A 15,542-nucleotide genomic window follows, 5' to 3' on the forward strand; every position below is an offset into this window, starting at 1 on the left:
CTATTTCCCAAGGTGAATCCCTGCAGGTAATGGAGAAGTGATACAGCTAAGCCTGCATGGTGGAGTGACCAATACCAGATATCTGACCCTGAAGCTGCGTAATGTCTAAGTTCAAATTATCAGAGGGCCAGATTCCTCAAATACGTCACTGGATATTGGTCCAAATCATATTTCCATCATATTCAAGAGGGATAACACAGATGTACTGACAATTAGCATGACACATCATTTTAACTGGGTCTTTAGCAGGTCTATGTGATTATCAACATACATCATTGCTGTTTCTAAATCATAAAACATATCACAATCATTTTATCCATTCCTATATGCATCCCAAGGTACCAGAAATGTTTCAAACTAAAGTATTAACATGTTGTGTGTATATATTGTTTCTGCAAGGATGATAGGAGAAGCAGGAGCACTAGCAAGAAGAGTCAGGGTAGCAATAATGAGGGCAACCAATATTCCCCAAAATCTGCAGCAATGGCTAAGAGTCCTCTAAACCTCAATAGCAAACAGAGACCCAAACTTATTATAGCATGGTTCTATCAACTGAACATGCAATGTAAGTTAAGGGGATTGCACAGTAAGCTAGGATTACTCATGCAGTTAGTGAGAACATAATTTTTCCTGCAAAAGGCATTAAACACCACCCCACCCTTGAAAACCATACCCAGCCCAACTACTAGCATGTATGGATACATAACACAAGCTTGCACAGTAAATGATACAAAACCATGAAACAGGACAGGTCTCTGAAACAGAGGTATGGGATGGTCAGAGGCATTAGTTCAAATAGGCCTCATGGCAGCAGTCAGGCTCAAGTTGTCAGGGTGAGCTTGTCCACACAAACTGACAAACATGGGAGCCAGCAAGGTACCACTGATCATGTCACTCCTCTGAGACCAGTCCTACCTTACATACTGGGAGACTCCTACCACCAGACCAGTGGACAAGATGTGAAATCCACAGGCCCTCCAGGACGATGGATCATCACAACATGGGAATCGCTGGGCATAGTGGAACCCAAGAGGGATGCACCACATCTCCTGCCAAAGAATTTTTGCAAGTGTTATGCTTAAGCTCCATCTTTTTCCATTGTTTCACCTTTTCTTTCAAAGGAAGTCAGACCCATAATCTATCCCTGAATACCTTACATATTTTTACCTTCTACCTCAGGATCTGCAATAGTCAATAACTGTGATCAATGAAGTAAGAGGATATAATATTTGTATAATAATGAGACACGTCTGTGAGCAATGAACAATTAAACGTAATGTAGTAAGTAAATTCTATTTATATTAGTACAATAAACATGATACATAGAAATGAATGTTTGAAAAATGTAACCAAGAACAATGACAACTATGGGACACAGCTAGTCTAGGAAGCACCCATTTTTACCTGATCCTTATGTCCTTGCCTCTCAGGAACTTACTTTTAACTTTTACAGAAAGAAAGAATTCTACCTTTGAAAAGAGAACTGCACTTTGGACCCACCTCAATAGCTTTTGCTGCCTGCTCCTTTGTTTCAAACTCCACAAACGCAAATCCTTTTGGATCTCCAGTAGACTTATAATGTGGTATACTTATGTAAACAACGTTGCCACATTTCCCAAATACTCTTTCAATCCAGCTGTGATGAACATTTTTGGGAAGTAATTCCTGTAACAAATATTAATAAATTCAAAACATTTTGTCTTTAACAATGAATAAAGGCTTGTCTCTTAAAACTTTCCATTAAATGTACTTGCCACATAAAAAAAAAGAAAGAATTCTTTTTCCTTCATATTTTATAGGTGCTCCAATGTTGCCATCTATACATCCAAATGTGCCTCAGGATCTCCATTTTCATGAGGAATAGCTAAGGTCCACTAAAAGAGGGATGGAAAACCCTTACACTGGAGGACTGAATATCAGGCATGAAAATTTCCTACACAATCCTTCCCAGTCATGATGTGGGGAAAGGATCATCAACAATCACAACAAACCCTTAGGAGACAAGCTTAGGATGTCTGATATGAGGGAGGGAGGCAAAAGATTTATTCCACAGTGTAATGGATACAGTCTGGGAAGACAAGTCTGAGGACCCCTAGATATGTGGCCTAGACTTGCTGACAGGAACTTCTAGGGTCAGAGAAGAGGTAGAAAATCAAAACAAAATAGGATATGCAAAACAGAAAAGTAAAAACAGACTGGATTGGAGCAAGTAATGAAACTTCACATGAACCTGGACCTGCCCTGAACTCTACCTCCTCCCACATTCATCCTGATCTTCCCAGACAACCATTTTTTTTTTAACAGTCTTGGAGGAGGAGTACCATTTTCTAAGAAACCCCTGAGAGGAAATTTTTCACTACTTCCCTGAAGCAATTAATAAAAGAAAGACAAGTACATTACAGCAAATGCTCACAGACAGTGCCCAAGTTCTGAGTTCAAGCCACAGGACCAACAACAAAATGAGAGATTTTCTTTATAAGGAAAGGCAAATTTCAGACACAAATAACCAAACACTCCTTAAAATTTCATAGATAGAATTTGGGAGTTTCTGGGAAAGTAATGAGTAGAATTTGACAAATCAATTTAATTCAAAGATTATAAAGTATATCTGTTTTTAAATTCTGTTATTTCATTCCAGAATATATATTAGAACAGGGGAAGATGATGCCAGAATCATTCTTTTTACTCTCTGCACGAACTTTTTTTTTTTGGTCGATCTTGTGGCTTGAAACCAGCCTGAGCACTGTCCCTGCGTTTTTCAGTTCAAGTGAGCTCTCTACCACTTGAGCCACAAGCCACTTCCAATTTTTTGGTGGTTAGTTGGAGATAAGGCTTATGAAATTTCCTGCTCAGGCTGGCTTTGAACAGGGATCCTCATATCTCAGCTTCCTGAGTACCTAGCATTACAGGCATGAGCCATTGGCACCCAGCTGCAAATACCTTTGTAAAGTGAGAGGGGAGATATTCAAAACTTTAAGAAGAAACAGAGACATAATTTACATTCAGCAGAACGTTCTTTTTGAACAAAAACAAAAATAAAATCTATGTAGATTCATAACCTCAATTATATTAAAAGAACTAAGAATTAAAAAGCCAAATTATACAATGCTTCTAATATATTTGTGTTTTTAATTGGTCTCACAATATTTATGTTGGTAAACTGAATTTTCAAGAAGAAACTCACCTAAGTTCCTTCAGCTGGGAGAGAAAGTTTCCCATGCATCCTTGCACACTTAGGACCAAGTGTCTTGTGCAAGTCAAAACCCTGTAACAAGCCCACTTCCTCTAGGTGAATTGTGCATTGCATTCTGGGAATTGTAGTTTCTATCGGGGCATAGATCCTTTGAAAGTGTGTGGGGGGAAGGGGGATGGGGGGGCAGATGTGCCAATGCCTCCTTGTCCACTGTTTGTGTTTTTAGTTTACAAATTCGGGTTACTTTGCTTTTGTCTTGCTGCTGGAGGTGCTCTGAAGTACAGCTTTGCGCACCATAGTCAGAGCCAAGAGGTAGAAGCCCAGATTCTCTTTTTCAGGGGAACTTGAGAGCTGAAACATGAAGGGATCTGAGGCTCCTAGCAAGAGTCTGCCCTTATCATTTTTCCCCAGGCTGGAGTGGATGATATTTTAGGGCTCATAGGTTTGTGCTGCCATTAGCACTTGTTCCTCCAGGTGCCAGAAATTGGCTCACACACCTCTGATTTTCAGACAAGGAGAGTCAGGAGTTGTACGTTTATATTCCTGAACCTAGAGATTCTGGTACTCACCCAGGTGACTTTATTAACTTGCTTTTTGTGAATTGAAGCCAATGAATGGTAAACATTCCTTGAAAATGTCTTATATAAAAATACTGATCCTCCTTTCATCATCTGAATTTCCTATGGCTTTTGAAACTTTCAAAATGCTGCTGGCACAGATATACTCCAATTGATGTGTCTGTTCTGACAAATTACAATTTCTCTACTAATTTAATTAGCCTATTTTACATCACTTAAAATGAGAGAGACTGGCTGGGCAGGTGGTTCAGTGGTAGAGTGCTTGCCTTGCGTGAATGAAGCCCTGGTTTGATTCCTCAGAACCAAATAAGCAGAAAAAGCCAGCAGTGTCTGTGGCTCAAGTAGTAGAGTGCTAGCTTTGAGCTGAAGGTCAGAGGGACAGTGCCCAGGCTCAGAGTTCAGGCCCCACACCGACAAAAAAAAAATGAGAGAGATTTCCTATACATGTATACCAAAAACAATTGTTAAAATATAATTTGAATACAATAAAATGCCCTTGATATGTGTCTGCCTGTCCTGATTCTTGAACTCAAGGTCTGGAAACTGACCTTGAAATTATTCCGTTCAATGATAATGTTCTACCACTTAAGCCACATTTGCACTTCCCACTACTTTGGTAGTTTATTGGAGATAAGTCTCTCAGACTTCCATATCCCTCTGGCTTCAATCTGTGATCCTTGTAGGGTTCCTTCATGTCCTTCCCAGGGGACCACAAGCAGGCACAGGAGAAAGATTAGTATAAGGTTTATTAGAAGAACCATATTTCCCAGGAGAGGGAGCACAAGCATTTGTCCCTCTTCAGGTTGCAACAGGATCTGGGGGGCAGGAAGTGAGTTAAGTACATGCTCAGGTGAGTCTGAGATGAGAGAGGGAGTGGCCAGCTGTGTGGAGGGAACTCTAGGTCTGGGAGGTGCTCAGGTCTGGGTGGAGCTGAGGACTAAAGGTGAGGATAATACTAACTTTCCTCAGATCTCAGCCTTGTGAATACCTAAGATTACAGCTCTTAAACATGATAGCCCACTTACAATGCTCTTTTTAAAATTCACATTATATTCTAATGCAATAATATGAAATAGAAAACTTGAAATTTTCAAGGCAGGATGTTCAGTTACTAAGGTGTATGAGGACAGTCCAAATCCCAAAACACACAGAAAATGTCCCCACCTTGAAATCTGTAACACTCCTGATCTTAAGTATTGTGAATGTGAACACTTAGTCTATAATAAATTCTTTTAAGTTTTTCAAAGTAAGAAAACATTCTTGTGACAATAAAACGCAGTAGTAATGTGCAAGTATTGCTTTTAAAGGATTCATAGTGTCTTTCTGAGCAAAAACAACCTCAATGATGTATACAGAATAGATTTTCACTTTTTGTATATGTCACTGTAAAGGTCATGTATTTTATATTAACAATTACCTTTCTAAGTAATTGTAAAAAGTACATCACTACTCGATAACAGAATATCCTGTGTAATCAACCAATAAGTACAAGCAAAAGCACATAGGGATATAATTTGTTGGTTTTAATTTTGATGGATCTCCATTTTGGGGTGTTTTTTCTTTTAATATTGTGTAGTAACACATAAGACTTCAATCTACTGGTGCCTTGGCTGGGGATGGTTGACTGGGATTTTGTCACTCCTCTGACCAGCATTTTATCTTGCATCTTTATTAGGCCCTGTATCTCCAGCAGAATGGACATGATGCTTAATATGACTACTTAGGAAAGTGAGGGACTTCTCAATCTGTGTTTATGTCATCATTACAGATGTACCTTTGGCCAAAGCAGGTTCAAACTCAAATTGCAAGTCATTGTACAAGGTATGCTAATTATTTGCATAAAGGGAAATGTGCCATATGACAACCACTACTGAAACATTATAAAACAAAAATATGTGTTGTATATCTAAAATATACTTGGAACTCAAAAAATTAAACCACCCAACAACAAATCCTCAAAGAAACAACTGCCCAATAAGTAAGTGGGCGAAAGACTTAAAGAGAAGCTTCTCTGAAGAAGAAAGAAGGATGGCCAATAGACACATGAAGAAATGTTCAACATCCCTAGCCATAAAAGAAATGCAAATCAAAACAACATTGAGATATCACCTCACTCCAGTTAGAACAGCAAAAATCAAGAACTCTAACAACAACAGATGCTGGAGGGGATGTGGACAGAAAGGAACCTTACTTCATTGTTGGTGGGAATGTAAACTTGTTCAACCACTTTGGAAAGCAGTATGGAGGTTCCTCAAAAGACTCCACATAGAGCTCCCCAACGACCCAGCAATCCCACTTTTGGGCATTTACCCAAATGATCACAAACAAGGCCACACTAAAGCTACCAGCACAACTATGTTTATTGCAGCATTATTTACCATAGCTAAGACATGGAACCAACCCAGATGCCCCTCAGTAGATGAATGGATCAAGAAGATGTGGTATATATACACAATGGAATTCTATGCCTCCATCAGAAAGAATGACATTGCCCCATTTGTTAGGAAATGGAAAGGCTTGGAAAAAATTATATTAAGTGAAGTAAGCCAGGCCCAAAGAAACATAGGTCCCATGGTTTCCCTTATTTGCAATATCTAGTATAGGTATGAGTCAAGCGGAAAAAGTCAGATAATGTGATGTTAGGAAAACAAAACCTCAAATATGTATTTTAATGTTTTTGTTTCTTTCATGCATGTGTTTCTAATGCATTTATAAGATTATTTCTTTGTTGCTTTGTATGTCCCTCCCCCACAGTGTAACCCCTGCTTTCACTATATTTGATGTCAGTATAACATGTGGAGGAGACGGGGACAAACAAGTCGTTTAAGGATTCAGGTGGACCTGTTGCAACAATGAGAAGTACAAAATGTCATGTCAAAACCAGCTTTACAATGTCGGTGAGGGCGGGGGGAGGGGGGTATGATTGGGTGGGAGGGAGGGGGGAGGCTGGGAAGGGAGGTGAAGGGTAAACAAAGGAGGAGGATGCAATGCTTGGTAAGAAATGTATGCATTATCCTGCCCATGTAATTGTAACCCCTCTGTACAGTATGTTCTCAAATAAAATAAAATAAAATTAAAAAAAAAAAAAATATGTGTTGTATATATTTTATCTCTGTAACTTTGTGTGAAAATAATGTTCATAACATACATGTGTTTGAATATGTAAATAAATGAGGTAGAGTACAAATAATCAATGGATTCCTATGATATCTTTACATTAATAGAAAAATAGTTTATATATCCCTAGGTGTATTTCAGTGATAATTACTTTTAGTGAACAAGTGACATGTTTTTTGGGTTCAATTTTTCAACAATCTTTTTAGGAGCTTTAGGGTTTTTTTCTGTTCTTTTTTTGGGGGAGGGTCTGGTCTTGGGGCCTGAACTCTGGGCCTGGGCCCTGTACCTTAGCTCTTCAGCTCAAGGCTAGCGCTCTACTACTTGAGCCACAGCGCCACTTGCAGCTTTTTTCTTTTTTCTTATGTGGTGCTGAGGAATCGAACCCAGGGCCTCAGGCATGCAAGGCAAGTGCTCTACCACTGAGCCACCTTCCGAGCCCCCGTGCATATGTCTTTAATGGACACTTTAATGCTCTTCTTAAGACAGGAATGATTCTTCTCCCATAGCAAGGCTCTTCCAGCCCACATATCATGTTTTGTACAGGAACATCTAGGGTAAAATCACACAGGTTCTTTTCTGACTCCCTTATTTGCCTTCGCTCCAAGCCATGGTTCCAGCATCTTTATTCATTGTCAACAGCAAGAAAGCATGAAAGGATCTCTAGTGAGATTCTTTTATTTTTCACTTTGTTTGACATTCATTATGAACCTAAGGGTGTCCAAGATAGATGAAGAGAAAAAAATAGATTCAGCTTCAGGAACATGTTTCTAAAAATGCTAAAGATGTAGCCAGGTGCGGGTGCCTCACACCTGTAATCCAAGCTATTCAGGAGGTGAGAGCTGAGGATCAGGGTTCAGAGCCAGCCCGAGCAGGAAAGTCTGTGAGACTCTTTTATCCTATAAACTACTAGAAAAAGGGAAGTGGCGCTGTGGCTCAAGCTGTAGAGCGCTCACCTTGAACTGAAGAGCACAGGGACAGCACCCAAGCCCAGAGTTCAAGCCCCACAATGGACAAAAAAATAAACAACTAAAGATGGCTTGGAGATTTAGCAGATTATAAAATCTGACATTCCAAGTTAAGTGCAGATATGCTTGTTTGTTTCTACATTTTCTAGTGTGAGAGAAAGTTGTCCCACTAGTTATGTGATTCAGTGACACCTAGGAGATGACTTCTCATAGAAGGTGAAGGATGGCTAGCAACTGCTCAGACATCACATCCTCATATGGAATAGTAAACTATCCTAATGAAATTTTACTGGATTTGCTGAAATAGTGTGGTCAAACATAACTTCAAGTATTCTACAGGACTGAGTGAGCTTTAAGTACTTCAATTAATCTCTGTAAATACTCTTGGACTGCTTTGTGGTCTTTGTTTTACTTGAAACTTAGGCTGAGTTTGATGGTATTTATAGAAATCTCTGTTTTTCTCTATGGTGCTCTCATAGGAGTTCTCTTACCTATTTTCCCAATTCATTCTATTTTTCATGTTTATTAGCTTTCTTTCTTTTGCATTACATTAATTTATTGTGAAAATACCATACAGAGAGGTTACAATTACATGGTCAAGATAGTGAGTACATTTCTTATCACACATTGTTGCCTCCTCCTTTGTTTCCCTTTACCATCCCTTCTTTTTTTTTTTTTTTTTTCAGTCGTGGTTCTGGAACTCTGGGCCTAGTCGCTATACTTAAACTCTGCAGCTCAAGGCTAGTACTCTACCACTGGTGCCACATCACCACTTCCAATTTTCTAGTGGTTAATTGGAGATAAGAGTCTCACAGATGGTCTTGCCTGGGCTGGCTTTGAACCTCTATGCTCAGATCTCAGCCTCCTGACTAGCTAGGATTGTAGGCATGAGCCACCACCATGTGGCTTCACTAGTTTTATCTCTCTCTTTCTTCTCTCATTGTCTATTTCTCTCTGTGTCTCTTTTTCTCTTTCATTCTCTCTGCTTCTCTTTCCTCCATTTTTCTCTTAATTTTACTTTTCTTCAAATGGTTTATCTGGGAAGTAGATTTTCTTACTGATCAGTTTTCTTTTGGTGACATGGCTCTTAAAATTGACATTTTTCTCACTCATTATACAGGAAAATTGTTGCTAAACATAAAATAATTTGAGTTTCCCAGATTCTATTATCTTTCTCTGGTTTAACCTCATTTGATGTGGTTCCTGCAGTTTTCCTTTTTCTTCTTGTTCTGCTTGCTTTATTTGTGTTCACTGACATTATAAGATAGAAGCTGGTTGTGAAAATAAACAATACAGTGACTATGGTTTTCATATTTGAAATATCACTATTGGCAAAATCTGACATACATTTGCTAAGTAGTAAACTTTAATCTTTGGAACGTCAATGCCAAATAGCATGTGTGGCGATGTATCCTTGGGAATCTAGTGGGAGAAATGGTTCAGGAATATGTGACACATTTGAGCAATAGTCAGTGAAATCATCTGCAAAACCTACACAGATTATAATAATTTGTATATTTGTCCATGTGTGTTTGTTATTAGTGCTATTTGTAGTGTGTATTTCCAACTAAACACTGTTTTAGAATGTGCTCAAACACTTTCAGTTTGTTTGTTATTTTAGTAGGTAAAATAGATATGTCTGTCACCCATATGTCCTCACACAATCCAAAATTTGATTTTTCTATGTTCCTTTTGATGATAGGTCTTGCTATGTAGTGCAGCAAGCTCTTTTTTGTTAAATAAGTTTATTTATTGTGAAAATACCATACAGAGGGGTTACACTTACATGAGCAAGGTAATGAGTACATTTCTTACTAAACATTGCTGCCTCCTCCTTCTTTGATTTTCCCCTACCATCCCAGCCCTTGAGTTGTATACTTCACTTTCATCACCCTCTTTCCCTCACATTCTATGGCTCTGCCACACCTGCAAGAAGATATACATGTGAAAACACCATACATAATTGAAAGCAATTGTTTTTATTTCACAAGTGAAGAAAATGGCTCCTTTTAATATTGAATAAATCACAATGATAACATGCATTTTATACAGATCTATTTTAGTTTCCTTCTGTTTGTTTTACTGTTAGATTATTAGAAACATATTGTTGGATTTTATTGTATTTACAACATAGATTTATTTGTCATACTGATTTCTAGACAATTTATCTTCATATCTATTCTCAGTGTGTCTGTCTTGGTTAATATGACAGCATAGTGCTTTATAAGCAGCATTTAGTAAAGATAATGCCATCCATGTGTGTGTTTCTACTGACCGTTTGTCTAGTTATTCAGTCATTAAGAGGAGTATTAGTTCTCCAATCATAATGATAGATTAAAGAAATTATCATTCTTTGGCCTTTTAATCATGTCTTTGTAGACTTTACTTTTCAGCATAGAACTTTTGTTATACAGATTTATAATTTGCTTGTTATTGTCAATACTCTGTATCTGTGTTAACACAATTCGTGCGGATGTTCTTTTCCTTTCATATTATAACTATTTGTATTTTTCAGTATTCATTGTTGCTTATGATATATTTATATTGATTTATTTTTATTTCTTGATAATTAATGTATGTCTTTTTGGCTTATTTTCTTGAGTATGTTTTCTTCTGTTCAAATCAGACAGTACTATTTTTATATTACAATATTAATATGGATTCATTTTAGTGATTACTTTACTATTTATTATATTTGTCTCATCTGATGTGTATTTCTTAGTTTGCTTTCATGTGACCTGCACACATCTTTCTATACAGTGCAAATCACCTGTTATATAACCTCCAGGGAATCTTCTATACACTCTAAATCACCTCTGATACCTATTACAATTTAAATCCTACTAAATAGTTGTTACAATGCATTGTTCATAGGATAATCCCAGTTTTTTCAAAGACTGCATGTTTACTATGGGTGCCATACTTTTTCAAGTATTTTGGTTCAATGGTTTGTTGAACTTGTGCAACAAACAAATATGTAAGGCCTAATATATTCCTTTGAAAATGCTACTGAAGGGGCTGGAAAGGTGGCTCAGTGGTAGAGTGCTTGCCTTGCATGCATGAGGCTCTGGGTTAGGTTGCTCAGCACCAGACACAGAAAAAGCTGGAAGTGGTGCTGTGACTCCAGTAGTAGAGCAGTAGCCTTGAGCTGAAGACAGAGCCCAGGCCCAGAAATCAAGCTGTGTGAATGATGAAAAGAAAAACACATACCACAAATAAAATAGTGCATATAATAATATTTAAAGGTGCTGGACACAAGTGTCTCATGGTGGTAAACCTGAGATCTGAGGATTGAGCTTTCATCCAGCCCTTTCAGAAAAGTCAATGAAACTCTTATCTACAATTAATCACCTAAAAATCCAGAAGTAGAAATTGATAGATGGCTCAAGTGATAGAGCCTTAAGATAAAATGGTCAGGGACAGCACCCAGACAATGAGATCAATACCTAATATTGGTATACTTTACTGTTATATATGGGGGAAAAGGCTACGTTTAATAAGTAGGTGGAATTGTGCAAAAATGCATACTGTTCAATAAGTAATGAAATCCATACCTGGCTTATGTAACTTTGACCTATATATATGTGTGTGTGTGTGTGTGTGTGTGTGTGTGTGTGTCACCTTCACAATAACTTTTTTAAGAATGCAAAAACAACAGAATTATAGACTAAGTCTCCGGTGGATGTAGGTAGCATTTACAGCAGGGAGGGTGAGCAGACATGGTAAAGGAGGTGAATACGGTTTAAAAAAGGGTGTGTGTGTGTGTGTGTGTGTGTGTGTGTGTGTGTGTGCGTGTGTGTGTGTGTGTGTGTGTGTATGTGTGTGTGTGTTTATCAATGAAACTTGCTGACACTGGTCTTTTTGTTTTCATTTGCTCATTTGTTGTTGTTGTTGTTGTTGTTGTTTGACATTCCTGGGGCTTGAACTCAGGGCATGAGAACTATTCCTGAATTTCATTATGCAGAAGGCTACCACTCTACCACTTGAGCTACAACACCAGTGCTTCTAGGGGTGTTTGGTAGTTTTTGTTGTTTGTTAGGTACTGAGAAATCAAACCCAGTGCTCTATGCATGCTAGGCAAACACTTTATCACTAGCCCACATTGCCAGCCCCAACCACACTGTTTTAAGAAAGGAGGCAGGCTGGGAGTGTGGCTCAGTGGTAGAGTGCTTGCCTTACTCATATGAGACACTGGATTCCATTCCTCAGCACCACATCAGCAGAAAATTCATTGTGACTTATCACCAATTAAACGCCAGAAAACTAGAAGTGACATTCTGGCTGGAAGTGGTAGCATGCCAGCCTTTAGTGAAAAGCCTAGCGAATATGCCAGGCCCTCCTGAGTTTAAACCCCACAGCCAACAATTAAAAGAAAAAAAAACAATTATGAACAAACAAAAACCTAAATGCTTGCTCATTGCCTTTGTTCTTCTATTTTTCTTTGTTCTTGTAACTGTATACTTCATATCATTCCATTTTCTACTTTCTTCCTTTCACCTTGGGGGATTGAACCTTGGGACTTGCACATGGAAGGTGGATACTACATACCAACCTATTCTTTCTTCTTTTAAAATAAAAAGTCTGCTTATAGGACAGGCAAGGTAGGGAAGTGGTACAGTGCTTGCATTGCATGAATGAGGAGCTGGGTTCTATTCCTCAGGTCCACATGCACAGACAAACCTGGTTTGCTGTGGCTCAAGTGGTAGAATGATACACTTCAGCAAAAGCAGCACAGGCACAGCACCTGGGCCCTGAGTTCATGCATGAGGACCAGGAAAACAAAATGTCTGCTCATTTAAATTAGTCAAGGCTACCCCTGCAATTTAAAAGATACATACTTTTGAGCAACTAAGAGTCCCAATGTGAAGCACCAGTGCCATTAAATCAGAAGATCTTTTTTTTCTTTTTTTGGGGGGGGTCTAGTCGTGGGGCCTGAATTCTGGGCCTAGGTGCTGTCCCTCAGCTCTTCAGCTCAAGGCTAGCGCTCTACCAATTGAGCCACAGTGCCACTTCTGGCTTTTTTCTTTTTGTTCATATGGTGCTGAGGAATGGAACCCAGGGCCTCAGGCATGCAAGGCACACGCTCTACCACTGAGGCACCCTCCCAGCCCCTAGATCATGAGATTTTAACTACTTGTTCTAACCAGGACTCATGGTTTCCACAGAATAGGATATAAAATTCACAACATCATATAGACATATGCAAAGGTGCTTTTGCAATCACTTGGTAAAGGACTGTTTACCTATCATTCTGTAAACCACATTCAAATTCTTCTGCTAAATATTTGGAAGAAAGTATTGTTGCACAGATAATATTAGTGGTCCACAGGTTGAATTCAGGGGCAAAAATTTGTGAGGCTTCCTTTCCCTTCTATACCAGATGCCCTTTTGTATCACTGATTTTGCACCTTAGGGTTTTGCTTCCTTGTCTGGGCCTTTCTACACACTAATTTTTATAATTACATATCACAAGTAGCAAACAAGATAGGCACATATGAGCAGATCCATCTTTTATTGGCTAAGATACCATTTTCATGAAGCTTTTGCTTGGGATGGCCTACAAATACTACCTTTCTAATTTCAGCTTCCTGAGTAGCTAAGATTCCACACATCAGGGAGTGTAATTGCTCATTTTTAATTGCTGTTTTTAAATTAAAAGGAGGAAAGGGTGCTTTACCAATTCAGTGAGCAGTAAGTCCCTTAAAGTTTGAGCTCAAGCAATAGTGTTGGCCAAATTATAATAACAAAAATAATAAAATCAATAATAAAATGGTATCATCAGGGATACTTCGAATGAATGTGGTATGTTGGTTCATGCCTTTTAATTACAGCTATATGACAGGCCTAGCTAGAAGGACTCCAGTCCATGAACCATCCTTTATCAGAAAGCATCCAATTTGGAAAAATAGAATGAGCTATATCCAAATGGCCAGGGTGTGTGTGTGTGTGTATGTGTGTGTGTGTGTGTGTGTGTGATAAGTAGGAAGGCCAAGGGCCTCCCAATCCCTCTATTTTTTTTTTACTAGGCCTCTGTAGATAAGGAGAAGGGTGAACAGTGTGAGGGAAGGGGTTAAGCTTGGAACCTAGCTAAATCTGGCAATGTGAAGTCCACTGTCCTTATCTCGTAAATGGAATCATAGGCAGGATCTAAGGATTCTCTTTGAACAATTAAAATAAATACTGAAATTGTTGAAGGGACAGGAAGCCGGAGGTGAAGCACTGAATGAAACCTCTTGTTCCCAGACAGAGATTTCTTCAGAACAGCCCACAGGGATCATGCTTTGATTCCTAGCTTTTATGGAGGCCAAGATGAGAGAATCCCCTTTGAAGCCAGTTCTGACTGGCTTCAACTCAGTTCCTGAGTTCAACACCTCATATTGGCACAAATACATTCCTTCATGAAAGTGTGAAAGTAGAGCTTTTCTTTTTTTTTTTTTTTGTGGGTCCAGTTGTGGGGCCTGAACTCTGGGCCTGGGCACTGTCCCTCAGCTCTTCAGCTCAAGGCTAGTGCTCTACCACTTGAGCCACAGCGCCACTTCTGGCTTTTTTTTCTTTGTTTATGTGGTGCTGAGGAATCGAACCCAGGGCCTCATGCATGCAAGGCAAGCGCTCTACCACTGAGCCACCTTCCCAGCCCCAGTAGAGCTTTTCTTGTAACCAAACAGCTCTGGACATATCTAGATGACTGGCTTATATAGGTTCTGGACTCTTGGTCTTGATTTACTTATTAAGCACTTTCTGATGCAACAGACATTTTTTCAAAATGCCGCCAGGATATCTTTTATTACATAACTATACAGGGGCATCTATCTTGGCTCTAGAAATTCTAATGTTAAGTCAACCTTTGTGTTTCTGTAAAAGAAGACAGTATATTTGTTGGAAGCCACATTTTGGAAGATGGAATACTGGAGTCTATGACACAGTTAGCAGTCTGCAAGCAGCCTGTTGTAACAAAGACTTGCAGTCCACAAATACACTTGGACAGCTTGGAAACAGGACAGAAAGGAAAAAAAGAATAAAAGCAACACCAAGAAACCAATGAGCATCAAGAGAGTGCTGAATTGGGACACTGATGACCAGAGACAAGCCAGGAGACAGGACACAGGACATGATCACAGAGACATGTGGCATGGCATCTGGTGCCACTGTTGCTGCAGCCTAAATAGGGTTTAAGCAGGAGGCAGGGCTACAGGAAATTCCCAGTTCCACAAACTGAACTAACAGATTGAGTAACATATCAGCCAAATGTCCATGCCTGCTTCCAGGGATCCAGCCACACCCATCATTTGGGAGGCAAGTGATGGATGGGGCATTTCCTTCCCCCTGAATGAAAACAGACCCCACCATCCACCATGTGGCCAAAAGGGCACCAGCCACACCTGACCTCCTTTCTTAATATTACTGTATTATTAAATCAATTTATAAAATGTTACATCCTCTTTATCATTTTGTAAACAGTTCAAGAATTTGCTTTTTGTAAAAGCCATTTTTCTTGAGCCCCACCTCTGAAAGAATAATTCTCACATTCACCAAATACTAAACATTCTTCTTTTGAAGTTTGTTTCTTCCTTCTTCTTCCTTCCTTCCCTTCCTCTTTCCCTCTCTCACTTCCCTCCTTCTTTCCTTCCTTCCTTCCTCTCGGCCTAGAAGTGATGCTATAGCTCAAGTGGCAGATAGTTTTACTTTTTG

The 15,542-nt window shown here is 39.1% G+C and overlaps 1 protein-coding gene across 1 annotated transcript in view; it reads right to left on the reverse strand.

Annotated features, from left to right (window-relative positions):
• Positions 1-225: 225 nt before the first annotated feature.
• LOC122123324 (zinc finger protein 2-like) overlaps positions 226-15,542 on the reverse strand; it is a 48,952-nt gene continuing 33,635 nt past the window's right edge. Inside the window, exons 4-5 of the mRNA XM_042697677.1 lie at positions 1,470-1,665; positions 226-284 (exon numbers count right to left, since the gene is read on the reverse strand). Coding sequence (XP_042553611.1) covers positions 226-284; positions 1,470-1,665 — 255 coding nt within the window. The remainder of the gene's footprint in view (positions 285-1,469; positions 1,666-15,542) is intronic.

This window comes from Dipodomys spectabilis, unplaced genomic scaffold (assembly GCF_019054845.1).
Source record: "Dipodomys spectabilis isolate Male_0828 unplaced genomic scaffold, ASM1905484v1 ptg000227l, whole genome shotgun sequence".
Classification (NCBI taxonomy): domain Eukaryota; kingdom Metazoa; phylum Chordata; class Mammalia; order Rodentia; family Heteromyidae; genus Dipodomys; species Dipodomys spectabilis.